At 39.2% G+C, this 17,725-nt stretch overlaps 1 protein-coding gene across 1 annotated transcript; it reads right to left on the bottom strand.

The window, feature by feature from the left end:
- Positions 1 to 2,433: 2,433 nt before the first annotated feature.
- Positions 2,434 to 9,626, bottom strand: LOC148938965 (uncharacterized). Its single transcript, XM_089107411.1, has 3 exons — positions 8,883 to 9,626; positions 4,721 to 5,388; positions 2,434 to 4,630 (listed from the first exon to the last, which is right to left on the bottom strand). The coding sequence occupies exons 1-3, from the start codon at positions 9,624 to 9,626 to the stop codon at positions 2,434 to 2,436; spliced, it is 3,609 nt and encodes a 1,202-aa protein (XP_088963537.1).
- Positions 9,627 to 17,725: the final 8,099 nt, after the last annotated feature.

Here is a 17,725-nt window from a genome sequence, read left to right as displayed (position 1 = left end):
CCTGACAAAATGCAGGGAGTGCTACAGGGTGCTCCAGGGGCTGCAGGGAGTGTCCAGGGAGGGTCCAGGAGCATTCCAGGGTGGCTAGGGGGACCCATGGGCACGCCAGGAGGGCCCAGGAGTGCTACAGTGCCCAGCGGCTCCAGGGGGCCCCAGGGGCGCGCCAGGAGGGTCCTGTAGTGTTCCAGGGTGCCCCAATTACAGGGTGTACAATTACAAAAATTTAATTTGTAGTATAACAGGAACAAAGAAATTAACGATATCAAACTTTATGATTTTCGTGGTCAATGACTAGTGAAAAGTATAATTCATGGGAGCTGTAATGATCATGAGTTTTTATCACTAGAAAGTATAAACTTCAATAACTATCAAATACCTATCGTTTCTTACTAATAAATAAAAAGGCGTACTTGGAAACTCGACGAAATCCCCCTAGCGATAAAGAGACTCATCGTATAACGGGGGGGAGGGGGCTCGAAGATCAGAATCCATACATTGTTATAGCCCGGATCTAGGTCACTATATAGCCTATATATATTATGTCCCTAGCAAAATCTATAAAAAATCATTATTTGATACGTCAATATGTTGTTGTAAAATCTTTAAAATCAACAAGTATCGACTGATCACAGTCAAATTTTGATTGTTCATTGGGCTTAGTACTGCCCATTGACCGAATCCTTGTAAACGAGCAGTGGATGCTTGGTTCGTTCGATACATGTTATTTATCGAGAAACTATTAAATCCAGATTTTATTTATCTATCATCACTCTACATAATTTGTATATCATTTTTCTGTACATTTTGAAGATACAACAAATCTAGTATTACCTCCTTCACCGAGGTACTGTGATGAATTAGCAGGTATTCTGGTTACTTTCTGAATTAAAAAAATAGTTATATTTGATTTGTGTATGCACTCTATTTATAGTGTCCGCTGTATCAAAATATAAGGAGAGATTTCTTTCACATTTTATTAGCAGATTAAGCTTAGCATTGAGAATCAATGAAGCCCTTGTTCGATAATATCTAGATATTGGTTTGCTAGATATTAGGTTTTAGAGTTTCATGTTATTTACAAAGCAATGTGCTGAAAAAATATTGACATTATATTGAATTATTTTGAGGTACACAGTGTACAGTCAACAAATATGGAGTGACCTCCTTCAAATTTTAATAGATTATTAATCTCAGCATTGCGCATCGAATGAGCTCTTGTACAATTACATTGAAAAATTTAATTTGTAGTATAACAGAAAGGGCACCCAAAAGCAGTCCCTGGGGTGCCTTGAGCGGTTCGAGGGTCCTCCAGAGTGCCCTAAAAACGTCCAGCGTGGCAATACAGCCGACTATTTACGCAATATTTCAATAGAATATGTAATAGCGAGATTGCAAATAAAATGAGAACGGGGGGGGGGGGGCTAGAACATGTAATAGCGAGATTGCAAATAAAATGAGAACGGGGGGGCTAGAACATTCTAATAAAAACAGTCGGATAGCCCGTACACAGACACAGACAAAAAGAACCAGTTCTCACTACTTTTTTGAAGGTATGTCAGAATTCCCTGTTCGACACGCATTGGATATATCGAAGGACCTGTTCTTTGTATAATCATTTTTATAAAATTCTAAACCAACGTTGTTACTGTCCCTGCCGAGTACCCTAATATTTTAAACAAGAGACCGTCGGGAGAGAAAAAAAAATGAGCATTTTTTTTTACAGTGAAAAATATTTACATTGAGAGTTTACAGAAATCCCTGAACGATAACAAATCTCATCGATAAAGTCGAAAAAAAAATTGGGAATAATTAATTGTTACACCTGTATCATGTAGCCTGGTTTGACAGTAAAACAAAGCTACGCTAAGAGCTTGCCATACCACGGTTTGCTAGAGCTGGCCTTTGTTCCACACCACCTCAGGGGTTAAGGCTCTAAGGCACACTTTTTTTAGAGATGTTCTCTAGTAGGTCTCATCCTCTGTTCTAGATGGTATTTGCTCAAAAAGATGGTATCTGCTCAAGGCATCTAGATTTTAGGTGCTCAAGATGAATGGGAGAGTTTCCACTCTTCCTACTCCTTCCGCTTCTGTTTTAGAAGCTTTTCCTTCAGAAAGAAGACGAGTCTCTGTCTTCCGATTCAGCGGCCGCTGCACTAGCTTCTGCAGCAGATGGTTGGCTGGTTGATCGTGCTGCTGCGAGGTATCTGCTCAAGGCATAGGAAACTCTTCTGCAGATGGTTGGCTGATGGCTGGTGCTGCTGCGAGGCATAGTTTTCTCTTCTGTGGCCTCGTGTTTGTACTCTCTGTGGATGTGCGAGGCATAGTGTCCTCTTCTTTTTTCTATTCTATATAATCTCTTTTTATAAAATGGTTTATAAACTGTATTGTGATAGGGGTGGACTAGTCACTGTCTTCTGATTCAGCGGCCGCTGCACTAGCTTCTGCAGCAGATGGTTGGCTGGTTGATGGTGCTGCTGCATCTTCTGAGGCATAGTTTTCGCTTTTTTATTTTTCTCTTATGCTTTCTGCGGTCATCTTCCACCGTTTCCTTCTCAACGGCTAGAGCTGCATCCTCCGTTGGTTCCTTGGACGGGATGTTGGATGGAATGGGATCTCGTCTCTTTTTGAGCTTTTGTCGCTTTCTCTCTTGAAGCAGGAAGGTCTCATCCTGCCCTTCGCCAAAGTCCCCTGGTCGGACGCCGTAATCAAATTTCAATTCTTCACCGGCTTTGATGTCGGGGGTTGCAACCAAGAACGGTGATTTCACTCCACTAATGTTGATTTGTTTGAGACGAAGATTTGGCTTGTCTTCCTTCGCCTGATGGTTTATGAGGCGCCCGTAGCAAATTTGGTCCGGATGGCACTCACATTTTGGTAGACGGGCGTCGATGGTAGTCGGGCCAGCCTGGAGGAAGTAATTTGCTCCGTGTTCCTCTCCCTTGAGACTCCGTATGAGAACCTTTGCTTCTGATGTTTCCATTCGTCTGCCGTGGTACTCGATGACCACTTGATTTTCCCAGAACGGGAGAGTGGTGAAGACGCCGTCTCTAGCTCCTGTAGAAAGACTTGTAGCCTTGGTCAGGCTGACCCAAGTCTGCGTCATCACCGCTTTCATCAAGCATTCGTCAACTACCGGCTCAGCGGGATATATCCTCGGGCTCATTGCGCTTCGATGGATGGCCTTCACTTGCACCAAGGTGGGAAAGGTGTCCAAGAAGCCCAGCTTCTTTATGGCTTTCCCCAAACTTTCTAGGGTGATGAAATCAGTAATGTCCGTTCCGAGTCCCCTTTTCTCTGCAATCGTCTTCAAAACTTCTGCGGCACGGACGTGCTTCACGTGCTTCGCATAAACGTCCTTTACCGACTTGATCATGCCTGGGTCGGTCATCTCGGGGTTGGTGGCTCGTACCATTAGAGTTATTGTTTTCAGTCTCGGTGAAGAGCTCACTGGATGAGCTGAGACCACCTTGTTCACCACCTCATTGACCATCCTCTTGCGTATGACATCGTCGATCTGAGGAGCGGCCTTTATTTGAAGGACGCCAGTCTCCTTAATGTTTGGGTCCAATGAGATTCCTGTTGCCCGTTCAGTTGTTCCTTGTATGCACACTCGAGCTTTTGCAACCCTCTCGAAATGCTCTTCGCGGTAGTGGTTCTTGGCTGTCTTGGCTGAATGACACAGGTAGTCATTCATCATCTCCTCCTTCGTCGTTGTTTCTTCATCACGGTCATTTATGGTAGAAATAAAATGTCTGACGTTGATTTGACTGGGGACATTGACTCCTTGCCGTATCTGGTTGGGAAATACTTTCTCCAGAAAGCGTCGGGCCGTCTGAGAACCGTTTTCAATCTTCTTCCCACGTTCGTTCAGGAGAAAGTTTGATGGACTTGTCTCGCCATGGTTTACGAGTGAGGGGCGAACGAATTGCAGATATTGACTGCATATCTTCTCCTCGCGTTCGTCCAATGCCACTCCTGCAGCTTTAATGGAGGCGGTCTTGTGTTTTTCCACCAGCACAATGTAGAGTTTCCGCTCTTCAAGCTGTACCTCTCTTCTCTGGAGGAACTCTTCCACCTTCATATTTGGGGCAACGCCAGACCGTTGGCCATAGAGGTACGAAACGAAATAGCACACATAGGCCGCCAGGAGAAGTTTGTCTTCGGCAATGAGACGGTTTTTCTTCAGTCGTTGCAGTACTGGCTCCATGAAGATCTCGACCTGTTTTTTCATTTTCCGATAGTCTTCTGTGTTGAAGTTGTTCGGGTCGAAGGCCCTATCTCGCTCGCGCTTTCGCTTATTGACAGTGGCAAGTGAAGAATTCTGTTGGTCGAGGTGGTTGAGGGCACTCAGGACGGCGTTAAGGTTGTCCTTTTCCATCTTGCTTGGGCCATCGATCCCGTGGCTGCCGATGTAGTTCAGGAACCGTTGATATGCCTGGACGTACTTTGATCGAGTGCTTGGCTGCATTCCCACCTCGGCACAGATGTCGAAGAAATGCTCTGCCCAGACGGCAGACTGCAAATTTGAATATTTGTACGCTGTCCCCTCGAGTACAAAAAACACAATTTTTTGTGCGCAGCCAAGAGGATTTCTGAACCGCTTGCTGGCACGATGCTCAATATGTCCACACCTGCCAGACCAAGCCGATAAATTTTGCATCACTTTGACCCCTTCTGTCACGGCCACACACTCTTCGGGCTTACATGTTACGACGCTTTACTCTTGGTACAGCCCGTTTGTTGACCCCTCTCTTCTCAGGTACGCCTTAAAATTTCTTTCCTTTGCTGGGCGAACGTGCTGGCATTCTTCTATTTCTTCCATTTGCTGGTCACTTTCTTCTTCAGTTGAAGGCTCCGAGTTGCCTGACTCCGAGCCAGGATCGTACTGGGATCCTTCTGAGTCTGAACTCAGATCTTGAACGTCCGGCGAATCCACTATCGCAGCGGACCGGCTTGCCCTAACAGGTGTTTTCTGTGTGGGACGTGCGATCTGCTTTGGAGGCACAGCGAGTTCGTGGTCGGCGGAAGCTTCAGATTGTGGCATTGACGCTGGCGCTGCAGACTCTGATGATTTATGACTGTAATGGATCAGGACTTTACAGTCTTTAACTTCCGTCGTGTCGAAAATGGTGCCGGTTTGCTCAAAGAAGGTTATGAAGAGTGTATGTATCGTCCCTGCCTCTCTTATCACCATTTCTATATTGATTGCCGAGTAATCTTGCTTTGATTTCGGGTTGGTCTCCATAGTCTTTTTAGAAATATTCACAAGCTCTCTTATCTGGGCAGCTGACCATGGTTGGCCTTCTTCCGGATCTCTCGAACAAGGGCTTCTCTGAGCCGTCAGATGCTTTTCTTGGTATTCAAAATATTGGTGACAGAACTGGCTGTTCTTCCAGTAAGTGATTCTTAAAAACTTTACTTTAGAATTTTTAGGGACAGGCAGGATTTTCAGGTACTTACTTTTTTGGGATTCGTTGATAATCCAGACATTACTAGTGGCTATATTTGATAGACTGTCCACTGCTGATTGTATGTTTGCGAAATCTTCCAGGTTTGTTTGTCTGAGGGGATGTCAAGAATCACGCTGTTTCGTTTTTATTCTGTCAGTTTCGGATTTAGTAGTTAGTTGATTATATAGTTACTTTTTAATTATCAAAACTAATAGAAACTAATTTGTATATAGTATGATCAAAATCGAACTGTAATCGAATGATAATCTAGCACTCTAGCGAAACACAGTCAATACAATCCTGACAAAATCCAGGGAGTGCTACAGGGTGCTCCAGGGGTTGCAGGAAGTGTCCAGGGAGGGTCCAGGAGCATTCCAGGGTGGCTAGGGGGACCCAGGGGCACGCCAGGAGGGCCCAGGAGTGCTACAGGGTGCCCAGGGGTGCTGCAGGGGTGCTCCAAGAGGGTCCTGTAGTGTTCCAGGGTGGCCAGGGTGCCCCAATTACAGGGTGTGCAATTACAAAAATTTAATTTTTAGTATAACAGAAAATATGAACTGACCGCCTTAAAATTTTAATATTTGATTAGTCAAAGAATTGCTCATCGAATAAGCGCTTTTAGATTTACATTGAATGCTTGGTTCGCCAGATACATGTTATTTTCCCAGCAAAATCCCATAAATCTATTTTATGAAGAATTCATACAAATAATTCCTGTTTAAATATTATTGCAACATATATCGAGTAAGAGAATAATATGAGAACGGGGGGGGGGGAGGGGGCTAGAATATTCTAATAAGACAGTGGGATAGCCCGGATCTAGGTCCCTAGATATACATGTTATTTCCCTAGCAAAATCCTTAAAAAATCAGGAAATGATAAGGCATTATGTTGCGGTACAAGCTGTACAATCAACAAATATCGACGGATTGCCTTAAAAGGTGAAGCGGTGAATGGAATCAGCATTTACCCTCGACTGAATTTCGTGAATCGGGACGTTTAGTATGGTTATTATTGAGCACTTTTATTGCGATATCCGATATTCTAACAAGATTATATTGATTTAATTTTAAAATATCTTAATGGTCCTACAGTTAGTGTTCATATTTTAAGAGTCACAAAAGCTGTACTGACAGCCTTAAACTATTTAATGTGCTGAATGATTATTTATGTGATAGACATAAAGACATAAAAAAATATTTCTAGGTTATGTGATGCGGCACTTGATGTAGTGGTTAAGAAGACTCAATATAATAGTCGATTTTAAAATCACATTTTATTAGCAGATTAAGCTTAGCATTTATAATCAAAGGTTTCCTTTTTGGATAACTTTTTAATAGTGGTTTGCTAGATATTAGGTTATCTATATATAAGATAAATACCCATCAATGTGATGAAAAAATATGAACATTATAATACAATATGTTGAAGTACACTGTGTAGAATCAACAAATCTGGACTGACCGCATTATGATTTTATGAGTTAATGAAATTCAGAAGGGAGCATCTCCTGATCGAATGTAAACGTAGATTTAAAAATTTAATATATAGTCTAAAAGGTAGACAGGAATGACCACTTTAAATTTTATTAATTGATTAGGCAAAGACTTGTGCATCGAATAATTCCGGTTAGATTTACATTGAATGCTTGGTTCGCCAGATATATGTTATTTTCCCAGCAAAATCCCATCAATCTATTTTAGGACGACTTCCTTTGTACATATTATTGCAACATATAGCGAGTCAGAGAATAATATGAGAACGGGGGGGGGGGAGAGGGGGCTAGAAGAGACTCATAAAGATAGGGGGATAGCCCGTATCCAGTTCCCTAGATATAAATGTTAGAAAAGATAAGGCAGTATTTTGCGGTACAAGCTGTAAAGTCAACAAATATCGACTGACCGCATTCAAATTTTAATAGTAGATTACGCTTAGCATTGCGCATTGAATGAGCTCTTGTCGACTGAGATTGAAATCTTTGTTCGATAGATAGAGGTTATTTCCAAGGGTAAAACATGAAAAAATCAGGAAATTATCAGGCATTTGTCTATGTTGCGGTACAAGGTCTACTTTCAACGAATATGGACTGACCGCCTCCAAATTCTATTAAAATCTACAAATTGGGCCAATTAGATATTGAACTCGTCTTTATCTGATAGTTAGTCATATTGAGGACGAGCTTGGGTTATTAGTGCATTCTTGCGACTAGTTTTTTTGCAATTTATAGTTCACTTAATTCTTGTGACATGTTGGCAGTTTTCTTCAAAATAGTTAAATGAAAGTTATAAAATTACACAAACATAACCACTTGAATCTTTTTAATTAACCTATACAGTGGAGAACTACTCATCTCTTAGGGAGATATTCTAACAGGGTGTCCCTATTAATAGCTGAGGGTTTCTAGGCCTAGACACTCTGTACTATAATTATGTCTCCTTAAATTTATTTATTAAAAGAGAAAAATTATATTCGTATTCTAACATCTAACACTTCTTGGCATAATTCAATGTTTAATTGAATATAAAGTTTATTACAAAATTTTATTCTTTCTTCTAACTTCACATATGTACTTACCGACTTCAAATTTTAATAGTTAATAGTTGTTATTTTCCCAGCAAAATCCAATCAATCTAATTTTCATAGAGCCACCCAGTTACTAAATACTCATATAAAATAGTATTACCATAAAAATAGTAAAAGTTCAATATGACCAATAAGTACAAAAAGCCAAATTATATAGTCAAACAATTAATTCACGCAAATATACTGCAAGAGTTTATTTGGACCTAGTGACGGTAACATCTTCGCCCGTGATCAATTACCTCTATTACCTATATACTAAATAGTTCCAGATTATCTGACCTAGCGATCGGGAAAAAAAAATTAGACCGGGAGGGGGAGCGAGTAAATTATAATAAACATATTAAGGTTGCCCGGATTTGGTTTATTAGGCGCCTTAAGTTTGAAAATTATCAAGCTGAAACTTCCAGCGAAATTTTGCAATTTCCAGTCCCATGGACCCACAAGGCCCCTAGTACGGTCTTAGAGGCCCAAAAAGCATCCCCGTGATCACAGGGCACCCAAAAACCCTAGAGTGGTCCCAGGGCAGCCAAAAGCAGTCCCTGGGGTGCCTAGAGTGTTTCGTGGGTCCTCCAGAGTGCCCTAAAAACGTCCAGCGTGGTAATACAGCCGACTATTTACGCAATATTTCAATAGAATATGTAATAGCGAGATTGAAAATAAAATGAGAACGGGGGGGGGGGGGGCTAGAACATGTAATAGCGAGATTGCAAATAAAATGAGAACGGGGGGTGCTAGAACATTCTAATAAAAACAGTCGGATAGCCCGTACACAGACACAGACACAGACATAGACACAGACACAGACACAGACACAGACACAGACACAGACACAGACACAGACACAGACACTGACACTGACACAGACACAGACGCAGACACTGACACTGACACAGACACAGACACAGACACAGACACAGACACAGTTCAAGGCGGAGTTCAAGGCTACACTGGCCTTGAACTCCAATAGGCCAAGCTCTTTCAGTCCAGCGTCTAAATCGTGCTTTTCCATCCCTGCCTTTTGTGCCTTACGATACAGAATCCACGCATTTACAACTGCAACGTCAACGAAGTTCCAAAAGACCTTCATGTAGTATTTTTTCCCTCTCCGGTTATGGCGGTACAAAGCAATGAAATAGTCCATGAGATCGATACCTCCCATTGATTTGTTATATTCTTGAATGGCATATGGACGCCTCACTGGTACTCGCATTCGGTCTTTCTTTGACCACCTTTTGACTTCATCTTGAGGTTCGACACCAGCGTAGGTGGAAATGGTGTGGACGATCTTGTTATCAAACCAGCGCAAAATTGTGACATTGTTATTTGTGACGACAGAACTTGCTCCACGACCCTCAATCTTCAACTCTCTTTCTGGCTTCAGCTTGGAAGCTGCTTCTTCGATTCGATTCTGTCTGACTGTCCCAACGAGATGAATCTGATTTCCAGCGAGATACTCAGCTAGCGAAACTGAGGTGGAGAAGTTATCAGCATAGATTTTATAACCTCTTCCAGTCAATTTCTGGGAAAGACGAGCAACGACATCACCACCAATGCCTAATCCAAACGTTTCTTTCCCTACCGCAGCTCCTTCATACATTTCGAACTCGTGGATGTATCTTGAAGAACTAGCTCGAGCCCAACATTTGAAACCGCAAGGTTTGGGTTTGGATTTGGGAACCCCCAAGGTTTGGGTTTGGAGTATCAGAATAATGGTTGGTCCAAAAAACTGAAAAGAAATAAAACGCCTAATTTTAGATTCATGAAGCAAAGTTTTCAGTAAAATAACATTTAGCAAGAATGAAAACATGTTTATTCATTGTTTTAACACCAGGTACAATGTAATTTGCACATACTGCATATATACGCATATACCTATGATTTATATTGTTCCACCTAACATATTATTTAACTATTCAATATTTTTTACTCCTACATCTAAACTCTACATCTGTTTTGTTTATTCCTTTATGCAGTTGAATTTCTGAGGTTGAAACCAGCATTTCCGTATAATAATACCGCCATTGCATTTACAGTGAAAAATGATATATCCCAGAAACAAAGACCACGAAACAAAAAATACCAAAATGCTCATCATCTCGTATTCTTCCTACGTGATCTTTTCTAGAGGGACCACTGGGTAAATACTGACGAATAGGGTTTATCGCAGCAGCTATTGGTTGGGTTAGATCGATTTTGCCGCAATTTTTGTGTTCGGCATTATTTTTCATCTCTTATTCTTAAGTAGGCATTTAACCTTCTTTCATTCTTTCGCTGATAATAAAATTGGCAAAAACAGTTCCTGGCGTCTGTTTGATAGAACAAGAGCTCTATAGTTCCACTGACCTTGAATCTTCTTAATTTTTGCGGAATTTTCTTTTTAACTATTGGCTGTGGTATATATAATTTGCTGCAATTTTGTTTTTGATGTTTTTGGTAATACTTGATTCTGAGCATCGTCTCTCATCTCTAATTCTTAAACTGACATTTAACTTACTTTTATTCCTTCTTTGATAACACTAACAAAATGGCACTGCTGTTATAACCCTAGTGTAATGATATCAAACAGCGTGTGGTTAGAAAGTGTTCATTCATTCCTTCACTCATTCATTGCAACTCCAGTTCATTCATTGTGTTGTAATACGATATGCCGTTTATGTCCTTTGACATCTGTCGCCGGAATGCTACTCTGGTGTTTTGTTTATTCCTTAATTTTTTCGGAATTTTCTTTCTAACTATTGGCTGTGGTATGTATAATTTGCTGCAATTTTTTTTTTAATTTTTTGGTAATACTTGATTCTGAGCATCGTCTCTCATCTCTAATTCTTAAACTGGCATTTAACTTACCTTTATTCCTTCGTTGATAATTTAAGGGTGTGCTTTTATAAGCCAATAATATGAAGTTTGAATGGAGCTTCAAGTGTTACAAATTTAGTACATCGTTTAAGAATAGTTGCTTTTTATATTTTACAAAATATTCTTCCTGTGGACTTAGTCTAACCGTGGACCTAATCATTGTGTCGTCGCAGTTAAACCATAAGGCTTCATTTGTACTTTCTTCGTCAGTCAGTCCTTTGTCTGTTTGAAGTTGCTGTTTTCGAGCAGTTAAGTAATTTAGAATTCTATCTTTGTCAAGGGATTAGTACAAACTAAACAAATAGTACACAACTATACAACGAAGAAAGGTATAGATTACAAAAAATAGAAGGAATACTATTTTATCAGAAGGCCCTACTCCCAAAATCTTCTTGCCTCTTTAAATCCTCTTTTCTTTGTATTGTTTCCTTTTTGCCCTCTTCAAATATTGCTTTGCTGATTTCAAGAAGGCCCTCCATTCGCTCTTTCATATACGGCCATGTATCTATATAATCAGAATACTGTAATTACTGAAGCAACTATATAATCAGAAGCAACAGTAACAATATATTATATTAATATAGAATAATTATCAATAATAATTCTATTTCTAAAAATTCAAGGCCAGTAGAACTATGAAATGAAAGATACTCATCTTTAGCACTAACGCATGCCAACACAGTTAGCCCATCCTTTTCATTCACAGACCTTTTAAAAAACATTTTTAAATCCCTTTTCTGCTAAAACACGTAAAGGTAGATCGTACCTAATCATTATGTCGTCGCAGTTAAACCATAAGGCTTCATTTGTAAATTCTTCGTCAATCAGTCCTTCGTCTGTTTGAAGTTGCTCTTTTTGAGCAGTTAAGTAATTTAGAATTCTATCTTTGTCAAGGCAATAGTACAAAACTATACAGGTAGTACAAAACTATACAATGAAGAAAGGCATAGATTACAAAAAGTAGAAGGAATACTATTTAATTACAAAACTATACAAAAGTACAGTACAACAGTAAAAGCAACAGTACAAAACTATACAGGTAGTACAAAACTATACAATGAAGAAAGGCATAGATTACAAAAAGTAGAAGGAATACTATTTAATTAGAAGGCCTTACTTCCAAAATCTTCTTGCCTCTTTAAATCCTCTTTTCTTTGTACCGTTTCCTTTTTGCCCGCTTCAAATATTGCTTTGCTGATTTCAAGAAGGCCCTCCATTCGCCCTTTCATATACGGCCATGTATCTATATAATCAGAATTCTGTAATTACTGAAGCAATTATATAATCAGAAGCAACAGTAACAATATATTATATTAATATAGAATAATTATCAAATTATGATATATCATTCATCATGATCTTCGCTTCAAAGCCTAAATCAAAGTTCCATGTGCGGCAGAGTCACTAACAAAATGGCACTTCTGTTATAACCCTAGTGTAATGATATCAAACAGATTGTGGTAACAAAGTGTTCATTCATTCATTCACTCATTCATTGCAACTCATTCATTGCAACATTCAACAGCTTCAGAATAGTTTTTTCAATCTCATGAGGCTCAATCTCAGAAAAAGAAAACGAACTTTCTGCATGTTGCTGCTTAACTGAAACAGAAGAGGAATTCAGTTGCATATTCATAGTTGATGCAAGTCTAGAACCAATATTACTGAAATAATCTAACCGAGTTATGAATAAAGAGTAAACCGAGTTATGAATAAAGAATTATGAAAAAGAGTAGTGAAAAAGAGTAGGTAAGTTATGACTAAAGTGTAAGAGCAAACCAAAAAAGTTATAAATAAAGCAAAGTTACCAGTTGCCTTGTAGCCAACTTTGATGGTCGTTGGGTGATTTGATATTTTGACGTTCCCTTCAAACTCCATGCACGCTATTGGATCCAAAGAAGGGGCAATCATGACATTCCCCCTGCGCAGTGAAGGATGCTTTGTGAACATGAGGACGTCACGAAGAACTTCGTAGTAGCAGATTGATGGAAATTCCATTGCAAAAGCTGCTGTCTGGCCTCCTCTTACCAGTTCCACAGGCATCCCCTTGATATTCTGAATTTGTTGAATTTTTATAGGAACAAATAGAGCTCTCGGAGGGGATAACCGCCATCTCGAAGGTGATACCGTTTCATCTCTTATTGCAAAAGGATGAACTGCTGTCGGTCCTACAAGAATTTCCTCGTGAAGTTTAATACAACCACGCAGGGGTGATCGTATCGTAACTATTGGCTGTGGTATATATATAATTTGCTGCAATTTTTTTTTTAATTTTTTGGTAATACTTGATTCTGAGCATCGTCTCTCATCTCTAATTCTTAAACTGTCATTTAACTTTCCTTTATTCCTTCGTTGATAATCTAAGGGTGTGCTTGTATAAACCAATAATATGAAGTTTGAATGGAGCTTCAACTGTTACAAATTTAGTAAATCGTTTAAGAATAGTTGCTTTTGACATCTGTCGCCGGAATGCTATTTTGGTGTTTTGTTTATTCCTTTATGCAGTTGGATTTCTGAGGTTGAAACCAGCATTTCCGTATAATAATCCCGCCATTGTATTTTCAGTGAAAAATGATATATCCCAGAAACAAAGACCAAGAAATAAAAAATACCAAAATGCTCATCATCTCGTATTCTTCCTACGTGATCTTTTCTAGAATGACCGCTGGGTAAATAGTGACGAATATGGTTTATTGCAGCTGCAATTGGTTGGGTTTGATCGATTTTGCTGCAATTTTTGTGTTCGACATTTTAGTAATACTTTATTCTGGGCATTATTTTTCATCTCTTATTCTTAAGTAGGCATTTAACCTTCTTTCATTCTTTCGCTGATAATAAAATTGGCAAAAACAGTTCCTGGCGTCTGTTTGATAGAACAAGAGCTCTGTAGTTCCACTGACCCTGAATCTTCTTAACCCTTTCAGTCCCGAATTTTAAGAAAGTTGGTAGGATTTTTTTTAATAGTCATTTCTGAGAGAGAAAAATGCTCTCTTTCTAGTGGTGTAACTTGCATCTTTGCATCACCGCTTGGTGGTGCAGAAAAAATATGTCCTCATATGTGGACGGTGGGAACTAAGGTTTCTAATTTTTCACAATTTCCAGCAGAATTATTTGCGAACAAAAGTATCATCTATTTATTTTCAATTACAAAAAACTGACACTTAGCGTGTGTGAAAACTCTCAAAACATTCAAGGCACAACACCTTTTCACATTCCACACACTTGATCCGCGACTTGCGAGTACACGACTCTAGGCAACAGCGTCCTGCGTTGGCGGCATTCGTCTTGGTAGGCCAGTGGCCAGTCAGTCCGTCATAGCGAATCTCGGGTGCAACAATGCAATTATACTTTCGTTTTCGTGTCTTAGAAACCGACGGTGACTGGGAAGGTCTCCCGCGAGGTCTAGCAGATGCTGCAAAACCAGTTTTTCCGGTGTTGATCAAAGCTCTTGCTACACTGGCCTTGAACTCCAATAGGCCAAGCTCTTTCAGTCCAGCGTTTAAATCGTGCTTTTCCATCCCTGCCTTTTGTGCCTTACGATACAGAATCCACGCATTTACAACTGCAACGTCAACGAAGTTCCAAAAGACCTTCATGTAGTATTTTTTCCCTCTCCGGTTATGGCGGTACAAAGCAATGAAATAGCCCATGAGATCGATACCTCCCATTGATTTGTTATATTCTTGAATGGCATATGAACGCCTCACTGGTACTCGCATTCGGTCTGTCTTTGACCACCTTTTGACTTCATCTTGAGGTTCGACACCAGCGTAGGTGGAAATAGTGTGGACGATCTTGTTATCAAACCAGCGCAAAATTGTGACATTGTTATTTGTGACGACAGAACTTGCTCCACGACCCTCAATCTTCAACTCTCTTTCTGGCTTCAGCTTGGAAGCTGCTTCTGCGATTCGATTCTGTCTGACTGTCCCAACGAGATGAATCTGATTTCCAGCGATATACTCAGCTAGCGAAACTGAGGTGAAGAAGTTATCAGCATATATTTTATAACCTCTTCCAGTCAATTTCTGGGAAAGACGAGCAACGACATCACCACCAACGCCTAATACAAACGTTTCTTTCCCTACCGCAGCTCCTTCATACATTTCGAACTCGTGGATGTATCTTGAAGAACTAGCTCGAGCACAACATTTGAAACCCCAAGGTTTGGGTTTGGATTTGGGAACCCCCAAGGTTTGGGTTTGGAGTATCAGAATAATGGTTGGTCCAAAAAACTGACAAGAAATAAAATGCCTAATTTTAGAGTCATGAAGCAAAGTTTTCAGTAAAATAACATTTAGCAAGAATGAAAACATGTTTATTCATTGTTTTAACACCAGGTACAATGTAATTTGCACATACTGCATATATACGCATATACCTATGATTTATATTGTTCCACCTAACATATTATTTAACTATTCAATATTTTTTACTCCTACATCTAAACTCTACATCTGTTTTGTTTATTCCTTTATGCAGTTGGATTTCTCAGGTTGAAACCAGCATTTCCGTATAATAATACCGCCATTGCATTTACAGTGAAAAATGATATATCCCAGAAACAAAGACCACGAAACAAAAAATACCAAAATGCTCATCATCTCGTATTCTTCCTAGGGATCTTTTCTAGAGTGACCACTGGGTAAATACTGACGAATATGGTTTATTGCAGCAGTAATTGGTTGGGTTAGATCGATTTTGCTGCAATTTTTGTGTTGGACATTTTAGTAATACTTTATTCTGGACATCATTTTTCATCTCTTATTCTTAAGGAGGCATTTAACCTTCCTTCATACTTTCACTGATAATTAAATTGGCAAAAACAGTTCCTGGCGTCTGTTTGATAGAACAAGAGCTCTATAGTTCCGCTGACCTTGCATCTTCTTAATTTTTGCGGAATTTTCTTTTTAACTATTGGCTGTGGTATATATAATTTGCTGCAATTTTGTTTTTGATTTTTTTGGTAATACTTGATTCTGAGCATCGTCTCTCATCTCTAATTCTTAAACTGACATTTAACTTACTTTTATTCCTTCTTTGATAAAACTAACAAAATGACACTGCTGTTATAACCCTAGTGTAATGATATCAAACAGCATGTGGTTAGAAAGTGTTCATTCATTCACTCATTCATTGCTACTCCAGTTCATTCATTGTTCTGTAATACGATATGCCGTTTATGTCCTTTGACATCTCTCGCCGGAATGCTACTCTGGTGTTTTGTTTATTCCTTAATTTTTTCGGAATTTTCTTTCTAACTATTGGCTGTGGTATATATAATTTGCTGCAATTTTTTTTTTGATTTTTTGGTAATACTTGATTCTGAGCATCGTTTCTAATCACTAATTCTTAAACTGTCATTTAATTTACCTTTAGTCCTTCGTTGATAATTTAAGGGTGTGCTTGTATAAACCAATAAAATGAAGTTTGAATGGAGCTTCAAGTGTTACAAATTTAGTAAATCGTTTAAGAATAGTTGCTTTTTATATTTTACAAAATATCCTTCCCGTGGACTTAGTCTAACCGTGGACCAAATCATTGTGTCGTCGCAGTTAAACCATAAGGCTTCATTTGTACTTTCTTCGTCAGTCAGTCCTTCGTCTGTTTGAAGTTGCTGTTTTTGAGCAGTTAAGTAATTTAGAATTCTATCTTTGTCAAGGCAACAGTACAAACTATACAAATAGTACAAAACTATACAACGAAGAAAGGCATAGATTACAAAAAGTAGAAGGAATACTATTTAATTAGAAGGCCTTACTTCCAAAATCTTCTTGCCTCTTTAAATCCTCTTTTCTTTCTACCGTTTCCTTTTTGCCCGCTTCAAATATTGCTTTGCTGATTTCAAGAAGGCCCTCCATTCGCCCTTTCATATAAGGCCATGTATCTATATCAACAGTAACAATATATTATATTAATATAGAATAATTATCAAATTATGATATATCATTCATCATGATCTTCGCTTCAAAGCCTAAATCAAAGTTCCATGTGCGGCAGAGTCACTAACAAAATGGCACTGCTGTTATAACCCTAGTGTAATGATATCAAACAGCATGTGGTAACAAAGTGTTCATTCATTCATTCACTCATTCATTGCAACTCATTCATTGCAACATTCAACAGTTTCAGAATAACTTTTTCAATCTCATGAGGCTTAATCTCAGAAAAAGAAAACGAACTTTCTGCATGTTGCTGCTTAACTGGAACAGAAGAGGAATTCAGTTGCATATTCATAGTCGATGCAAGTCTAGAACCAATATTACTGAAATAATCTAACCGAGTTATGAATAAAGATTAAACCGAGTTATGAATAAAGAATTATGAAAAAGAGTAGTGAAAAAGAGTAGGTAAGTTATGACTAAATTGTAAGAGCAAACCAAAAAACTTATGAATAAAGCAAAGTTACCAGTTGCCTTGTAGCCAACATTGATGGTCGTTGGGTGATTTGATATTTTGACGTTCCCTTCAAACTCCATGCACGCTATTGGATCCAAAGAAGGGGTAATCATGACATTCCCCCTGCGCAGTGAAGGATGCTTTGTGAACATGATGACGTTACGAAGAACTTCGTAGTAGCAGATTGATGGAAATTCCACAGCAAAAGCTGCTGTCTGGCCTCCTCTTACCAGTTCCACAGGCATCCCCTTGATCTTCTGAATTTGTTGAATTTTTATAGGAACAAATAGAGCTCTCGGAGGTGATAACCGCCATCTCGGAGGTGATACCGTTTCATCTCTTATTGCAAAAGGATGAACTGCTGTCGGTCCTACAAGAATTTCCTCGTGAAGTTTAAAACAACAAAAATGCTACGCATTTTTGAATGCTACGCATTTCTTAAGG

This window comes from Artemia sp. Qi Xiang Cuo, unplaced genomic scaffold (assembly GCF_049724085.1).
Source record: "Artemia sp. Qi Xiang Cuo unplaced genomic scaffold, ASM4972408v1 HiC_scaffold_23, whole genome shotgun sequence".
NCBI classification, from domain to species: Eukaryota; Metazoa; Arthropoda; class Branchiopoda; order Anostraca; family Artemiidae; genus Artemia; species Artemia sp. Qi Xiang Cuo.
This window is presented reverse-complemented; position numbering and strand designations above follow the sequence as displayed.

Bases quoted from the DNA above. Each gene is read 5' to 3' on its own strand.
- LOC148938965 (XM_089107411.1), bottom strand. From the start codon at position 9,626: ATGTATGAAGGAGCTGCGGTAGGGAAAGAAACGTTTGGATTAGGCATT. The intron at 5,389-8,882 runs GTCAGTGTCTGT...ACTTACTGGAAG, and splicing joins GCGTCTGTGTCTGTGTCAGT to AACAGCCAGTTCTGTCACCA. The intron at 4,631-4,720 runs GTAAAGCGTCGT...TTGGTCTGGCAG, and splicing joins ACAAACGGGCTGTACCAAGA to GTGTGGACATATTGAGCATC.